The sequence below is a fragment of the Podarcis raffonei genome, chromosome 4, assembly GCF_027172205.1.
Source record: "Podarcis raffonei isolate rPodRaf1 chromosome 4, rPodRaf1.pri, whole genome shotgun sequence".
Taxonomy (NCBI): Eukaryota; Metazoa; Chordata; class Lepidosauria; order Squamata; family Lacertidae; genus Podarcis; species Podarcis raffonei.
In genome coordinates this window covers 25,134,087-25,150,103 of record NC_070605.1, presented here as the reverse complement: position 1 = coordinate 25,150,103, position 16,017 = coordinate 25,134,087, and the positions used below count along the sequence as shown (strand labels likewise).

The 16,017-nt window shown below is 41.8% G+C and overlaps 1 protein-coding gene across 1 annotated transcript; it reads left to right on the top strand.

The window, feature by feature from the left end:
- The first annotated feature begins 6,015 nt into the window (after positions 1-6,015).
- GJB2 (gap junction protein beta 2) lies at positions 6,016-11,619 on the top strand. The gene is made up of 2 exons (XM_053385838.1): positions 6,016-6,068; positions 10,842-11,619. Exon 2 carries the CDS (start codon positions 10,864-10,866, stop codon positions 11,542-11,544), a length of 681 nt encoding a protein of 226 aa, XP_053241813.1. The 5' UTR covers positions 6,016-6,068; positions 10,842-10,863; the 3' UTR covers positions 11,545-11,619.
- Positions 11,620-16,017: the final 4,398 nt, after the last annotated feature.

Genomic DNA, 16,017 nt, shown 5'->3' with positions numbered 1-16,017 from the left:
GGCTCAAACCCGTGACCCTTAGATTAAGAGTCTCATGCTCTACTGACTGAGCTCTGGAAAGCTATTCTATTACTGGCTTTATTCGACAGTATATTTGCATAATATAGCAATGTAGGTGCGCTAAATGCAGAGAATATTGGTTCACAGACACATTTCAAAAACATGTCAGTGCACGTATTATTATCTGAGGGAAATCACAGTATGTATCCATCTGCACTTAAGCGCCTTGATGAATCAGAACCACAATCCCATAGAAGGAATGTGCAATAATGCCACAATTATGCAAGAGAAGAAAATATGTCATCAGGTACAAGGAAGAATGATGACTTGTAAATGAAAGTAAAGTATACTACTGAAAAACTTGACGCACTGCAAATATAATTTCTTAATCACAAAACATTTTAAGTAGAGAAAGGCTCATCTCATGTTCTGTTGAGTTGAAAATGGAGATGTTTTCCCTCAAACCTTGTTTTCCCCAATTATTATAAGTAGCCATACAATTACAAAATCAATTTTATATTATCTTATTTGCAAATACTCAAGTTTTATGTTAATCACTTAAGAAGGCTACATGACAGACCCTCCTTAGGTTAGCCACATGGGACTTGTGGAATTACAAACACACTTACAAATTGAACTTCAAGATTCTATTTCTCTGTTGCCCGATAATTTAAAAAGCAAAAACAATGCTGCTCATAAAAGGTAAAGGGACCCCTGACCGTTAGGTCCAGTCGTGACGGATTCTGGGGTTGCGGCGCTCATCTCGCTTTATTGGCCAAGGGAGCCGGTGTACAGCTTCTGGGTCTTGTGGCCAGCATGACTAAGCCGCTTCTGGCAAACCAGAGCAGCACACGGAAACGCTGTTTACCTTCCTGCCAGAGCGGTACCTATTTATCTACTTGCACTTTGACATGCTTTCAAACTGCTAGGTTGGCAGGAACAGGGACCGAGCAACGGGAGCGTTACAGGGATTCGAACCGCTGACCTTCTGATTGGCAAGTCCTAGGCTCTGTGGTTTAACCCACAGCGCCACCCGCGTCCCAACTGCTGCTCATATCTGCAGGCAAATATGATGAATAAATAGTTGGAATAACTAAGTTATGGGAATTGCCCTGAAGACCCTTTTTGGATTCATAATGTCAATATTCAGAATCTGCAGTCTCTTCCTGCTGGCATGCATTGCTCGATTACTTACCCCTCAAAAGGTTGCCTACATTGCAGGTACAAAGCACAACTTGCAAGTCTCACTGCACCCTTTGGTTACTAGTGGGGTTTTATTGTGAGACTTAAAAACATGCATGCCCATTATTAATAAAAATGGTTTCAATAAAAGTAAGGACCTGTTTTTGCTGTTGCTCAGGCAAGGAAGAGAAGGAGCCACCCCACCCTTGGCCCTCTGGGTCTTCCATGCCTCAGGTCAGCTCTGCAGGAAAAATATTTCGTTTTGGCTGCTTTACCCTCTTGTTGTGGTTGTTTTGTTAGCTTTCTGCCCCTTTACTTCTTCCTTGTCCTTATTTGTTTGTCTCATCATTCCCCTGCCTTCCTTCCCTGAAATAAATCATCATCATTATCATCATCTATGGGTGCACGCCTTAATGAAAGAAATGTGCTGTGCACACCCATGTCCATGAATTTTATAGTTTCATACATGGATATGACTTCCATTTATGGATTTGGTAACTTGGGAAGCAGTGCTCAGAGGGGATGCATTTAAAAATGCAAATGCCCAATAGTTAAGCCTCATTATCATGTTTGCATTAGTTGCCTTTCTTTGTTTATTCTGAAAACATACCACAACAGGAAGGTGGCACCCAGTCAATGGGGGATCAAAAATTAGTAGAATGAAAAGGCACAAAATTGGATTTAATCTAACTATACCCTACACTAGGAGCAAATGAGCCAGAAAAGTTGAGTAATTCTTACAAAGGCACTTTGACCCTTTCATCCACCAATAAATAATGAAATTCCATTTTTTTTATCCACTTGCTCTAAAGCTGCATAGCACTGAAATGCATACTGTATTTACTTTTACTATTTTAAAATTAAGTTGCAGTGTTCTTGCTGTAAACACTGGTGGTAGATGGGGAATGAACTCGAGTCTTACCAAACAGTGTAGTTTATCGTGCTAAAGCACATCAATGGGCCATAGTGGTGGTGGTAATGTTCATTTTTTCCTGACAAGGGCACATCCTAGAGGGCTTCTTTGCCAGTGAATAATAACAGAAAGGATCCTTAAGGCAATTTCTTCTCAGACAGGAGCCCCTTCTTCCACAGGACTTGCTAGGAATCTTTTATTTTTGAGATAAGATTGGAGGTCTCACTTCAGGCAAGCGAGACTGGTGATGGTGTAGCATCCTTATTGTTTTGGAAAGAGACAGTGGCAGGGAGGATACAAATGAGCATTGTTTGTTTTTGTCTATTAGCTGGAGGTTTTTTGTTCACTTATTTCCTGCAGGATATCAGGACAGTGTCAGTAGTGTCTGTGCCTCATTGCTTGGCACAGAATAATATTGAACAGAACACCATGTGAGGAGCGACATTTTAAGTATAGAGACAACTATAGCCTTTTACCCAGAAAGCTTCATTTAACATTGAAAGAGAGGCTGGGCGCTTCAGAGGTGTAATATGTGTCAGGACTCACCATTACTTACCCAGGAACTTTTTTCCCATGCTTCAGCCAGGGTACCCAGGAAACATAAAACCCCCAGATTTTGTGCAATTGAGGGGGTTAAGGAATCCAGAAACGAAAACACAGCTTCAGCCTCTTTTGTTTTATAAGTTAAATACTGACTGTTACCATTTGAAATGCTCTATTATTCTCTCAGTTTCTGTTCAACTTGGCAAAAATCCCATAAGCCGCATTTCACATTGCAATGCAGCTAAGATGAGACGTGCACATTTGAATCAGCTCTTGTACATGTGCAGATTGCAGAGCATGCACAAATGACAATTTCATGAATAGGAGTTGGTGGGGTGGCTGCAGCAGGCAAGCGGAAACCAAACACGTAACGCACATTGATTGAAAACATATCTACCCCTTCTCTGTTACAGCAATATGCAAATATGCTGTGTTTTAGTCCACTAATGTGTACTTTCCCTAGTGCCCACATTCCATGTGGAAAAGCTAACCAGACTTGTAGCTGAATATGGCTTCAAAACTGGTGAACACACACATTCAACGACACTGCTTTGAAGTGTATTGACAAGAAAACCCTTTAATATTGATGTGATCAACTTGTATCTAATTGATACAAGATGTATGTGTGTTGCATTTAGGTGGCATCATCCATGTGCAACATGTATCATAAGGACTAACAACTTAGGAGAGGGGTGGACAGAAGGTGGACGGAGTTCTATTGGTAAATTGCTGTATACTTTGCAGTAGTTAATGGCAAAGGTCCCTGACTCCCAGTTTTTAACAATGGCAGTAACAAAAATACTAACTTCCTCCAGCCCCAGATTAGATTTGCTGTAACTCAGGCGTTGATTAATATTTTTATATTAAGGTCATGTTGGTATGAGTGCAGAAGGCTTTGCCCCTGAATCACTATTTAACATCTGGTTCTGCTCCACCAGCCTTTATCTGGCATGTGGCTCTGGTTAGTGGGCCTTAAGATCCTAGAAAAAAAGCAAAACGGAATGGAACCTGAAAGCCTAAAATCTGTCTGAACCTGAGTTTGGGTATTTTCTCATGCTAGGTTTAAATGTGCCTTGGAGTCACACACACAATGTATGTGCCCATATGTGACTAGAGAAATCGATTGTATATGACAGCCAATGGAAGTCTTTCTTTCATGTTGCACACCAATTGAAGCCAATACTTGTCTATAAAAAGTTAAACATCCTTATTATCTCATTTGCTAGTCATTCAGGTCTCTTTTCACGTGCAAGCATTTCCCTAAATGTATGCACAGCAGACGGCAGCCATCTCGACTCATGAACCACCACCCTGTCCTTGATTAAATTCCTCCCAACATCTGAGGGTGTGTACACACTCCAGTTTGCTTTGCGTCCAGTGCACTCTCATTGCCGTTTTGGAAAGTTGCACCTAGGCCAACAACAACAACAACAGCAGCAGCATTTATTCTGTACCTATTCTGATGTTTCCCCTGTAACCAGCTAATGGCAGTTGTAGTTCAGCAACATCTTCAGTGCCAAAGGTCTCCCACTCCTGATCCACCTCAACAACGGCGGATCTTGCGGTCTCAAAATTCAGCAGCACCTTGTGCAACACCAAGATCCAGCACCCGCTACCTCTCATGCCTAGATAGCATCTTAAAAGGCAGAGACACCACCTTGCCAACAAAGGTCCGTATAGTTAAAGCTATAGTTTTTCCAGTAGTGATGTATGGAAGTGAGAGCTGGACCATAAAGAAGGCTGATCGCCGAAGAATTGATGCTTTTGAATTATGGTGCTGGAGGAGACTCTTGAGAGTCCCATGGACTGCAAGAAGATCAAACCTCTCCATTCTGAAGGAAATCAGCCCTGAGTGCTCACTGGAAGGACAGATCGTGAAGCTGAGGCTCCAGTACTTTGGCCACCTCATGAGAAGAGAAGACTCCCTGGAAAAGACCCTGCTGTTGGGAAAGATGGAGGGCACAAGGAGAAGGGGACGACATAGGACGAGATGGTTGGACAGTGTTCTCAAAGCTACAAACATGAGTCTGACCAACTGCGGGAGGCAGTGGAAGACAGGAGTGCCTGGCGTGCTCTGGTCCATGGGGTCACGAAGAGTCGGACACGACTAAACAACTAAACAACAACAACACCTCTCATGCTCCATTCTAAAGCATAGCTGTGGCATTCTCACCCTGGCGGCACCCGCCAAGGCTCCACGGCCAGCCCGACTCCTAGGAGCTGAGGTCCCTTCTCTCCCCCCCACAATAAAATATTGGAGGACAGTTGATGCGCATTGGCATTCTAATGATGTGTGCGCACTGCGTCATGTGATCGACTGTGTGTGGCGGGGCCTACCTGCCCCCCCCATTTTATTCAAGTTGGCATTCTTGGCACCCAAGCCGGTTGTGCTCCCTTCAATCCGCCTCTGACCCCAGTGGTTGTAACAGCACAGTGACAGGCAGGCAGTAGATGCTTTCATCAGTAGATGCTTTCCCCATTATTACACCCCCCAGGGTGAATAAAATATTGAGGGGGGGTGTCAGGTAAGTCCCGCCCCACATATCTCCTGGTATGCCCCATGGTATGGACCTGGTATGGACCTTATGGTCCATAAATAAGAACACCCTAGAGGTCCCGGGCCCTAAGGAAGTTAGATTAGCCTCAACCAGAGCCAGGGCCTTTTCAACACTGGCTCCGGCCTGGTGGAACGCTCTGCCTCATGAGACCAGGGCCCTGCAGGATCTGATTCCTTTCCGCAGGGCCTGTAAGACAGAGTTGTTCCGCCTGGCCTTTGGCTTAGAATCAGTCTGATTCCCTCCCCCCCTTTCTTTTTCCCTTTCTCCTCCTGTGAAGAGGCTGCATCCTAATGTTTTAATGTTGTATTTTAATCTTGTTTTTTAAACTGTATTTTAATCAACTTGTTTTTATTATTGGTTGTTAGCCGCCCTGAGCCAGGTCTTCGATGGGGATGGCAGGAAATAAATATTATTATTATTATTATTATTATTATTATTATTAATCACATGACATGGTGCGCACAAAACACTATTTGAATGGCAGTGCCCACCACATGTTGAATTTCTACCTGCTGTGCTGCTGTTGCCAACGCAGGAGCCCTGGCAAGAAGCGAAGGGGAAGAAGTGAAAGCGCTGCGGGGGCGTCGTCGGAGGACGGGAAAGGGCCCCGTCGCAACCATTTCTTCGACGGTGGCGCCTCCTCCCGCCTTGTCCACACTTGCTCTTCCCGCCTCGTTCCTTGCAGCCGCGCCTGCCGAAGGCGTCGCTAAAGAGCATCTGCCCGGGAACAGGAAGGAGCCTCTCTCAAAGCTGCCGAGGCGGCGGCGACGAAACTAGGCAGCCTACGAGCAAGCGGCGCTATCTGGACCTCGCCAGGCAGCGGGGGGACGCAGCTGGACCGGTTTCTTCTCCCGCGCGCGGAGGTGAGCGAGGTGATGGGGCTGCTGCTGTTGCAGGGGCGATGCTTTCTCCCCCCTTGCGGGAAGGGAAGATTTAGGTTGGGATGAAGCCTCCAGCCGATGTGAATGGAAATGCCCGCGCCTGGCACTTCCATGGGGTGGAGAGGGAATGGGGTTAAAACGCTGTGCGCGCGTTTTAAAAGATCAAGAGAAATCAGAAGGTTTCGCAGGGCAGCAGAGTCCGGACTTTGGTGTATTCGGCTTGCTAGGCTTATAGGACGTATGAAAGGGGTCGGTCTCGCTGTGGGCAGGGTTGCTGTATTACGGGGGGTTGGACTAGATGACCCTGGAGATCCCTTTCAGCTCTGCAGGATTTCTGTGAGGGGTTCAAGTGAAAGGAGCGGCTGAATACCATGCGGAGTCTGACCGCTCCGCGCGTTTGTTTGTGTGTGAGAGATAAAGCAGAAATACAGACAAAATTGGGGAAACAAGTCCCTCCACACATGTTTTTTTCCCCCATTCGGTTTTGTGAGATGCACAAGATGTTACGATCTTTCTTTTGCCAGGATGTTGGTTGTAGTCCAGATTCTTCGCTGGGTTCCCAGTGCTTTGGTTCTGCCAGGAAAAAGAGGTCTTTCTCTTGAAAGACCCATCATCATGTTAAGGCCAAAGTCTACAACTTACAGCTGGGAGTTAATAGCCACATGTTGTCTTTCACTAACCAGCTGTGAAGTCCAGCCCCACCATTATGGTGAAACATTATCATACAAAGTTAGCAACATGGTCAAGCCATGTAACTCAGGGATTTGTGTAATGTTGATTTTAAAATAATAGTTTCAGTCTTCTGGTACAATCGTAACATGTGAGGAAACAGTAGGATTTGTCCTGTAAAATGCTTATTTTCATCTTCTAAGAGACCTTAGGTCAAAAAAGAAGGAGGACTAGTTTTTCAAGTCATCCTGTGGCACCTTAAATATGAAGTGTGATAACCAAATGTTGTCATATTCAGAGATGGCCCACTGAAATCATTTCACATTTAAGTAACTAAGAACTGCTTTCATTCACTATTCAGTGAATGTTTGGGATATATTACTTCTCAATAGCTCTCTTCAATACAATCTGTGATTTCTTTCTTGGGTGACTAAAGCGTTAACATGCTTCAACAACCTCCCTTAATATTAAGTCATGAAAATGCCTGTAAAATTCTCACGGAACTAGGAACGCCCATTTTTTCTTCCTCCTGGGGCAAGAAAGTGATCCCTGAAATCAAAACACATAAAACATCTCTCCAGTTTAAAAAAGCTCATAGCTGCAATTTTAATTAATATTTCATATAGAATCATAGAATCATAGAGTTGGAAGAGACCACAAGGGCCATTGAGTCCAACCCCCTGCCAAGCAGGAAACACCATCAGAGCACTTCTGACATATGGTTGTCAAGCCTCTGCTTAAAGACCTCCATAGAATCATAGAATCATAGAGTATGCCATTCTATCCTCATGTTTACATGTGTTTTTCTTCTATTATCTTCCCCCGCCATATTATTCCAGTGGAAATAATACCACTGAAGACAGAAAGGGTGAGAGATGCAGATGGATAAATGTTCCGTGATTTCCATATACTAACCATTCGTATTTTATACAGGGATGTAATTTCAAAATGATATCTAACAGTTTATGCAGAAAGAATGACATGTTTAATATCTGCAATATGACCTCTCCGTACAGTGGAGGAAGAAATGGATTTGATGTGGAGTCCTGGATAACCATTTGCCCCTTCACTCACAGTGATCCATGTAGATGCAGAATTCTGCATGAGTGATGCTGCAGTTGCCCGATTAATTTTTCACCTTTAAGGTGCAATATTCATTAGTAGTATTAATATTAATATACCTAACCTTTCACCTTAAGGTTTCTAGAATAGTAGATGAATTGAGAAAATGATTTACTCAAAGGTATCTTCTGAGTAGACATACATAGGACCGTGTCTGTCAAATGAGTATTTTCCAGTATGTGCAGGACTGCTGTTTTACAATGCAATCCTATGCATTTCACTAAAAAGCAATTGAGCTCAATTATGTTTAATCTCATGTGAATTTATACAGGAATGCAACCTTAATCTTCATAGGTAAGAGTTCTATCCAATGTTAGCCCTACTCAAAGCAGAGCCATTCAAATTAATGGGCATGATTAACATAGGTTCATTATTTTCAATGGGTCTACCCTACTTAAGTCTTGTCTCAGTTGAATGCAACCTTAAGAGTCTACATCAGTTACACATTAGGCTTATACTATAGATGGAATTTGTTGTGTCAGTTCACATTTTGCAATACTGGCAAAAAATATCAGTGGTTTCCAATTAGCTAAGTCCTGTGGACTCCCTGTTTTTCCAAAGGCAAGACAGGGACCCCCTTCCTTTGAAAATGTTGATACCTCTATGGTAGTTTTTGCTAGGTGAATGGGGCGCAGATTCCCCCGGGTCCACGGACCACTAATTAGGAACCACTGATCTATATAATAGAAGAGCAAAACACTTGATATTTATCCTTTTTTCTTTTGGTTGAATTGAATTAATGGGGTGAAAGTCTTCATCTTGTTTAATGGTTAGCAGAAGTGTATTTGATTTGTGGTCACAGAGTTTGGTGTGGTTTCTTATTGAACTTGGTTATAGGAAAACCCAAGACCTTGGTTATTGGAAAACATATAAATGATTTATTTTAAAGAAATAAATCTGTGCAGCTTTCAAATCAAATCCTACAGGGAGGAGGGTGATTAGTAGGAAAAGAAATAATTTTATCCATCTTTTCATCTTGATTCTGCAACTCCTCATTACATCAGCAAAATCTATCGTCTTTTTTCTTAGGGTTAGTGGGTGTAATGAAAGCTACCATGTCAAGGGTTATGTTATAACATGTTGGAGTTTTGTCTTCTTGTAAGTCAGCTTGGCCTTGCTTGTTAAGGCTTTACTAAACCACATTATTTGTTTGTATAGTACTATGCCAACACACTCTTAGAATAGGAAAGCTGCATAATTGGACACACTCATTTGGACTGATTTCTATTTGTGAACTGCCAAAACCAGCATGCAGGCATCTCCAATGAAAATGAAGATTAAAAATGAGTTTGACCTTAATTAACAATATCAACAAAAATTAGAATTGAGGGTCACCAGAAATGAACCCAAAGGTGTTGTTTGACAGGCATATCTAACTATAAAATTATATCAGGTTGTGTTTTTTTTAATATAAAAAACCCCAGATTAATAAATATTTTAGCTGATTGATTGCCTGTCACCCAAAGGTCTCCAAGCAACTAATATTAAAGAAAAAGACGTGCAAATACATCATACGATAAAAAAGAGGGAATCATATAATATGTTAATATTTCATTCAACATGTGGGGAAACAAAAACCACAAACCAGCCTCCTACATAGTAATAAAAAAACATTTGCTATACTGAAACAAAAGAACAAGGCAATACTCCCACCCACTAACCAGCAGATAAGACAAAAACTCAACCCTCTTCCCTAGCCCAAATGACAATTCACAACTCCCTCACTAGTTACCAGTTCATTTCTGGGCCCAATTCAAGGTGCTCACTCCACCCAGAAGGCAGGTCGCTTCCTGCAAATCAATGGCGAGTGGGTCCAGGGTCTTCCGGAATGGTCTGCCATCTCTCACCTTCCTTCAGGGGGAAGCAAAGCCAAGCAAAGCAGGGAGCTGGTGGCAGAAGTTTAACCTGTTTTGCCGTTGTTCTGACTACTCCGCTCCTGCTGCTGCTTGGGGTTCTTCCATCAAGGAATCTTGGCAATCAAGGTTTGTTGATGGTACTGTTACATATCTTGACATCCCCTACTCCCCATCACAGCTTAAGTTTCTTGGGTTTTCTGAGGACAGAGGATGATTACTAAATCTGTTTACATCTGTGGTGTAGATCTGCGCTAATAGCAGAGAATGGTAATCGTTAATAAGTGACGATACAGCGACTGCAGTTACAGCAAGATTCATGCCATTAAAATGTAGTATCTTGGAACACATATTTCTCCATTACCTTTGTGTAAGTTTCCCACAATGGAGCATCTCCACAAATAGTTTTGTTTTTTTTAATGATAACAATAACTTCCATGGCCGAATAGCTGCACCTCTCCCACTTTCCCAGTTCAGATATAATGTCAAGCCATAGTTTAGTTTAATGAGTTGCAGTGACCACAGGTTTTCCCACTCCCTTCCCCTCTCTTCCCCTGCATGCGCACAAGTTAAATGCACACAAGTAGCGGGCTCTCTGTACATACATCTTAAGTCATCTTGTAAACTAAAGTTGCCATAGGATGGTATTTGGAAAAGTGAAGAAAATGCCTGTGTTTTTAGTTTAATTATAACCTAACCAGCCTTTAACAGCACCTCCTTTAAAGGCTATTTCTATAAGGGCAGAACAGAAGAATATGCTGGAGCTAAGACACGGGCTCCATTTATATGTGAATCCTAGATGTATAAATTCACTGCATACCATCAACATACTCCCATGCCAAAAGAAGTCTCTGCATAAGGAACTCTGGTTTAACCACCCCTTTAATTATGTCAGTGTTTTAATGTCACTGTGCTCCTTTGAATGGATAGATGTATATCAAGTTTTAACATTCATTTTCCAGAATGGATGGGAGAGAAAGAAGCCAAAACATCTCAGAACTGTGCTGCCCGTCTGCTTACAACTTGTCTGTACTAGCAGCAGAGGACCTCCTCATTTGTGAAGGAATAGAATAATTAATCATTTGGCTTTTTCTTTTTCTTTTTTCCTTTTTCTTAATAGGCTAAAGAACACACAAGCCACCATGTGGGGAACCCTACAATCCATTTTAGGAGGTGTAAACAAACACTCAACCAGCATTGGGAAGATATGGCTCACTGTCCTCTTCATTTTCCGTGTTATGATCCTTGTGGTGGCTGCTGAAAATGTCTGGGGAGACGAACAGTCAGATTTCACTTGTAACACTCTACAACCTGGGTGCAAAAATACCTGCTATGATGATTATTTCCCAGTTTCTCATATTAGACTTTGGGCTCTCCAGCTTATCTTTGTGTCTACCCCTGCCCTTCTGGTGGCAATGCATGTTGCCTACAGAAGGCACGAGAAGAAGCGGAAATACCGACACGGGGAGAAAATTGACCTTGAAAGTCTGAAAACCCAAAAGTTCCACATCGAAGGACCCTTATGGTGGACATACACCAGCAGCCTCTTCTTCCGAATTATCTTCGAAGCGACTTTCATGTACATATTTTATCACATGTACGATGGGTACCGTATGCCTCGTGTAGTGAAATGCAGTGATTTTCCTTGCCCAAATACAGTAGATTGCTTTATTTCTCGTCCCACTGAGAAAACTGTATTTACTATTTTCATGCTGGCTGTGTCAGGCATTTGCATGCTCCTAAATGTACTTGAGTTGTCTTATTTGATACTAAAGTCTTGCATGAAGAAGTCTCAGCCCAAGAAACCACTGCCCAATCATTAGATGTTTGTATGTCATGTACCTATTTTGCATTGCTTAAAAGCTCATCTGTTTTTAATTAAACTATAGTAAATTACACACCTTCTAAATAGTGGGAGTCCATCTTATTTAACCCATGGTGCAGGGATTCTTTTATCAGTACAGGCTGATAATACCCAAATACACCTAATTACAAAGCTAGTATTTTGATTATTAAACAGCTCCTTTTTTGCTCCTTTGGGTGAGAGCACAGCCTCAAAGATCATGATTCTTTATCAGGTGTTTTATTCTCAGGACTCAGGATAAGTAACAATTATTTCCCTAATTACTTTACCCCCTCAACTTACTGCAGTTAGTTTTAGCTATGATTTACAAACCTGATTTATTCAGATAAATCATGGTTTGAAGTTGGCATGTTTAGACAAACCATAGTTAAAACCAACCACAGTTTGTCCAACTCTAAATTTAACAACAGACCATGGTTAGTTGAAAACAATACTGAATGCTTCCAACTTCCTTCCAGAGGAGAGCAAACTCAAGGCTCACTCACTTCCATAATCAGAGTTACAGATAGGTAGCCGTGTTGGTCTGCCATAGTCAAAACAAAAAAATTTTTTTCCTTCCAGTAGCACCTTAAAGACCAACTAAGTTAGTTCTTGGTATGAGCTTTCGTGTGCATGCACACTTCTTCAGATACGCTAGTGTATCTGAAGAAGTGTGCATGCACACGAAAGCTCATACCAAGAACTAACTTAGTTGGTCTTTAAGGTGCTACTGGAAGGAAAAAATTTTTTTTTGTTTTTCCATAATCAGAGGCAGCCTGCCTCCTCTGAATACCATTTGTGGGGGAACAGTGGGGCAGGGCTATGATGCTCAGGCCCAACTTGTGTGCTTCACATAGGTGTCTAGAAATAGGATGCAGGGCTACATAAGCCTTTAGTCTGATACAGCAGAGTTTTTCTCATTTGCTCTTACACAGCACACTAAACCACAGTTTAGCCATGTTACGTCTGCAAACAGCCACTCTTGAACATGCTGTGCAAACCCTGACTGCCTTACATAATCCTTACCAGGGTTTAATGGGATGTGAAGCTCTAAAAATTATATATTTAATATGCATTTCCCTTTGTTGAGATGTAAATGCCATCAACTTGCTCTATAACAGTTTTGATCACCACGCTTGGTATAAGTTTTGGTGGACTAGAGTGTGCTTCAGATGCACACACTTCCATGCCTTTGATGAAATGGACTCCAGTCTGTGAAAACCTGTGGTATGATAAAGTCTGTTAGTCTTTAATGTGCTATAATATTCTTGGTTTTTATTAATCTGGTGGCAATAGAACTGGGCATACCGCATAAGAGCTGCCTATGTGAATAAATTGTGGAGAAACTATAATTGAGTTCTGCCACTACTTTGTTACTATTTAAAATGTGCCTTTCACTTGATGTAGGAAGAAAGTCAATTCTGTCCTTTAAAAAGTTCTGAATATATATATATATATATATGTGTGTGTGTGTGTGTGTGTGTGTGTGTGTGTGTGACACCGTTTTGGAAGAAATTATTTGTACTGCTATTATGAGCAGTTTCAGGAAAGCACAAAGATATATCAGGATTAGCTAGAACAAGTAATTCTGTCTCCCTGAGAACATCCTTAATCCAACTATGACAAACAGGAACATTGGTGTGTTTCATGCTTCTGCTTGTTGAATGCGTAATTGAATGAATGACTGCCAAAAGAACATTCTGCTATCTCAATGGTCAGTATTACAAAATATATTATTTGTATGAATGACACTTTTTTCCTAATTATCCTGTACTCATAAATAAATCACATTTGTCATGCCTTCAGTTTTGCTACTTGAAGGGTTTGTGGTTATGCTATGTTTATACCAAAAGTGAGTGGAAAATATAGTGCCACTTGTAAGAGTGCAAAGCGTCTGCAAATATGGAGATTTCAAATTTATAAATAGGTCACTGGTTTTGTAAATAGTTCAAACGAATTGCTTAAACACTCTCATTATTACAAGAGACAAATGTCACCCCATACTCTCTCATGCATATTCTCACATGCACACACACAGGCCCTCTGCTCAGCTGGTGCATGGTCAATGCTGCCTTTTGCTCATCAAATGATGACTGGGGAGTGGGCAGTTGACATTACCTTCAGAGTTTTGGGCTTTGTACACCCCAGCAAGGTCTTGAGAGGCTGGGAAAAATTGCTGGGGTGGGTGGATCAGTGGGCGTTGCCTTCATTTTCAAAGTATTTAAAGCACAGAAAAGGTATCATAGGGCATGTTTACCCCCTAACCCTGCCTCACTGTGCCTCAGTATCACATAAACTGTTATGTGACCTTCCCAGGGACTTTCTTAATCAGCATGTATAGCATGCCAGGTGTTAAGTACTGGGGAAATATGGATCAATGGAACTGGTAAGGGCATGCAACCCAATATTTGAGCTACCCCAGTTGCTGTAAGCTAAATTCTGCTGAAATGCCGCCTTAAACAACACCCTCAAAAACACCCACTCAAAATACCCACATAATCTGACCTACAATCAGAGGAGTGACCAGAACACACCTTGGAACTTGGCTTGTGACCTTTATAGGGAGTCAGACCAGTGCTCCATTTAGTCTTGTATCATCTACTCTGTCGGGGAGAAGTTCTCCAGGTGCTTAGGCTTTCCCTTCCCTGCCCCCTAAGTAATTTTAAACTGGAGACGCCAAGAACTAAGCGCAAGACTCCCATAAAGTCCTGGACCCAGTAAGTTGTAGAAATTAATCAAGCCTCCTGAACCCCTGGATCGAAGCTGGCTTCCTCTTGAAGTAATCGCCTGGCAGATGAGCCATTAACAAAGAACAAAGGGAAAGACGATAGGCCATTAAGAAAAAGGGGTGGGGGCCAGCTATGAGTTAGAAGACAATGTGAGAGTTTGAAGCAGAGTCTTTAGGGTTGGCTGTGGTGTGACCTATAGGAAAAAAGGTGGTACAGTAGGTTGCTAAAGAGAGAGGGTCTAAGTACGGTGGTTGTTTTAACGCATTGCTGTGGCTATAGGAGAAACGAGACTCTTTTGGGGTGCTGATGCTGTGAACCTCTCAATCATAGAGTCAGGTTGTATATATGTGCAAATAAACCATATATCATAAAGACACCACAGTCTCCACTGTTTCATTTCCTAAAGGAAGCACAATCCCTGGGTGAACCCCTGGAATCTCGCGCCACTCGGAGATTGGGGTGGCATGCAACAACAGCTACAACATTTATTCATGATAAGAATATATTGACACTTAAAATCTGTGACATTTGAAACAGGACTTTTTGTTTGAACCTTTCAAACATGCAATCATTACACTTTGCTGCCACAATCACAAGGAATAGAAAGTTGCTTTTTTTAAAAAAAAGGAAACTGAATCTCAAGATTCTCACAGCCCTTAGTGAGTTGCACTGAGCTGACTTGCCACCTCTTGTTTCAAATATCAGATTTCATTCTATACAAACATCTTATGTAAACTTGCAGAAACCACCCAAACTTGCTATGCCTATGCTCTGCTTACTTATCCACAAAGACTACATAGTGTGCTTTGAACAATTTTTTTTTTAAATGATCCTTTCGCATGGTCTTCATGCATGTGAAATGCCTTCAACATGCTACACAAATATCAATTAGCACCTTTGTCAACTATTTCTAGCCAAAAGACAGTATTGACAATTGTAATAGCTGTCCATGTTAGGGTAAAACTGATGAAGTATCACCCCAAACTATGTGAGGCATGGGTAATGTGATATCCCTCCCTCGATCCTATTATTTTAAAAGAGGGGGGAGAGAATCAATTGAGTTAAAACTGTACAATTATTGCACTAAAATTAATAATATGGAAAAGTTATTCTTCTTCTCTATGTCTTTCTCAACAGTTGAACTTTGTCTGCATTTGTAAAAGAAATTGTTTGCAATTTGTAGGTGGGGTAGTCTGACAACCCAAATCAATCATAACCACAATTTACGTATTCACTTATTTATTTGGCCACAGATTAACACATGTAGTTTTATCAAGTCTTTTCCCACTTCAAAATTATAACATCACACTTCTTTAAACATCTGGCTATGTTTCTCTTCCAGCTATTGGCTTGATTCTGACAGTTTTGCAACTTTTAGAACACGGCCTAAGTGTTTTGAATTGTCATACTGCCACCTGCTGTTTTATCAGCACCATTCGCAATCTATATTAATTCCAAAAGCCATAGGCTTCAGTGTCAAACACGCTAGGGATGAAGACTCACTGAACACAGGGGGCTTACTAGAACACACCCAAGGCAGGACATCAGATGCCATCCATGGCTAGGCTCCCAATACACTCTGGAAAAAGTTGGGATTGAGGTGGGACTCGTACTCCCCTCTTCAGTACTTCTGGCAAGGTTCTGATTCAATTCTCCTCACCTTCCCAACCCTGTCCAGACACCCTCATGTTGGCTAACGGTTTTCCCCACCTACATAAAGAAAC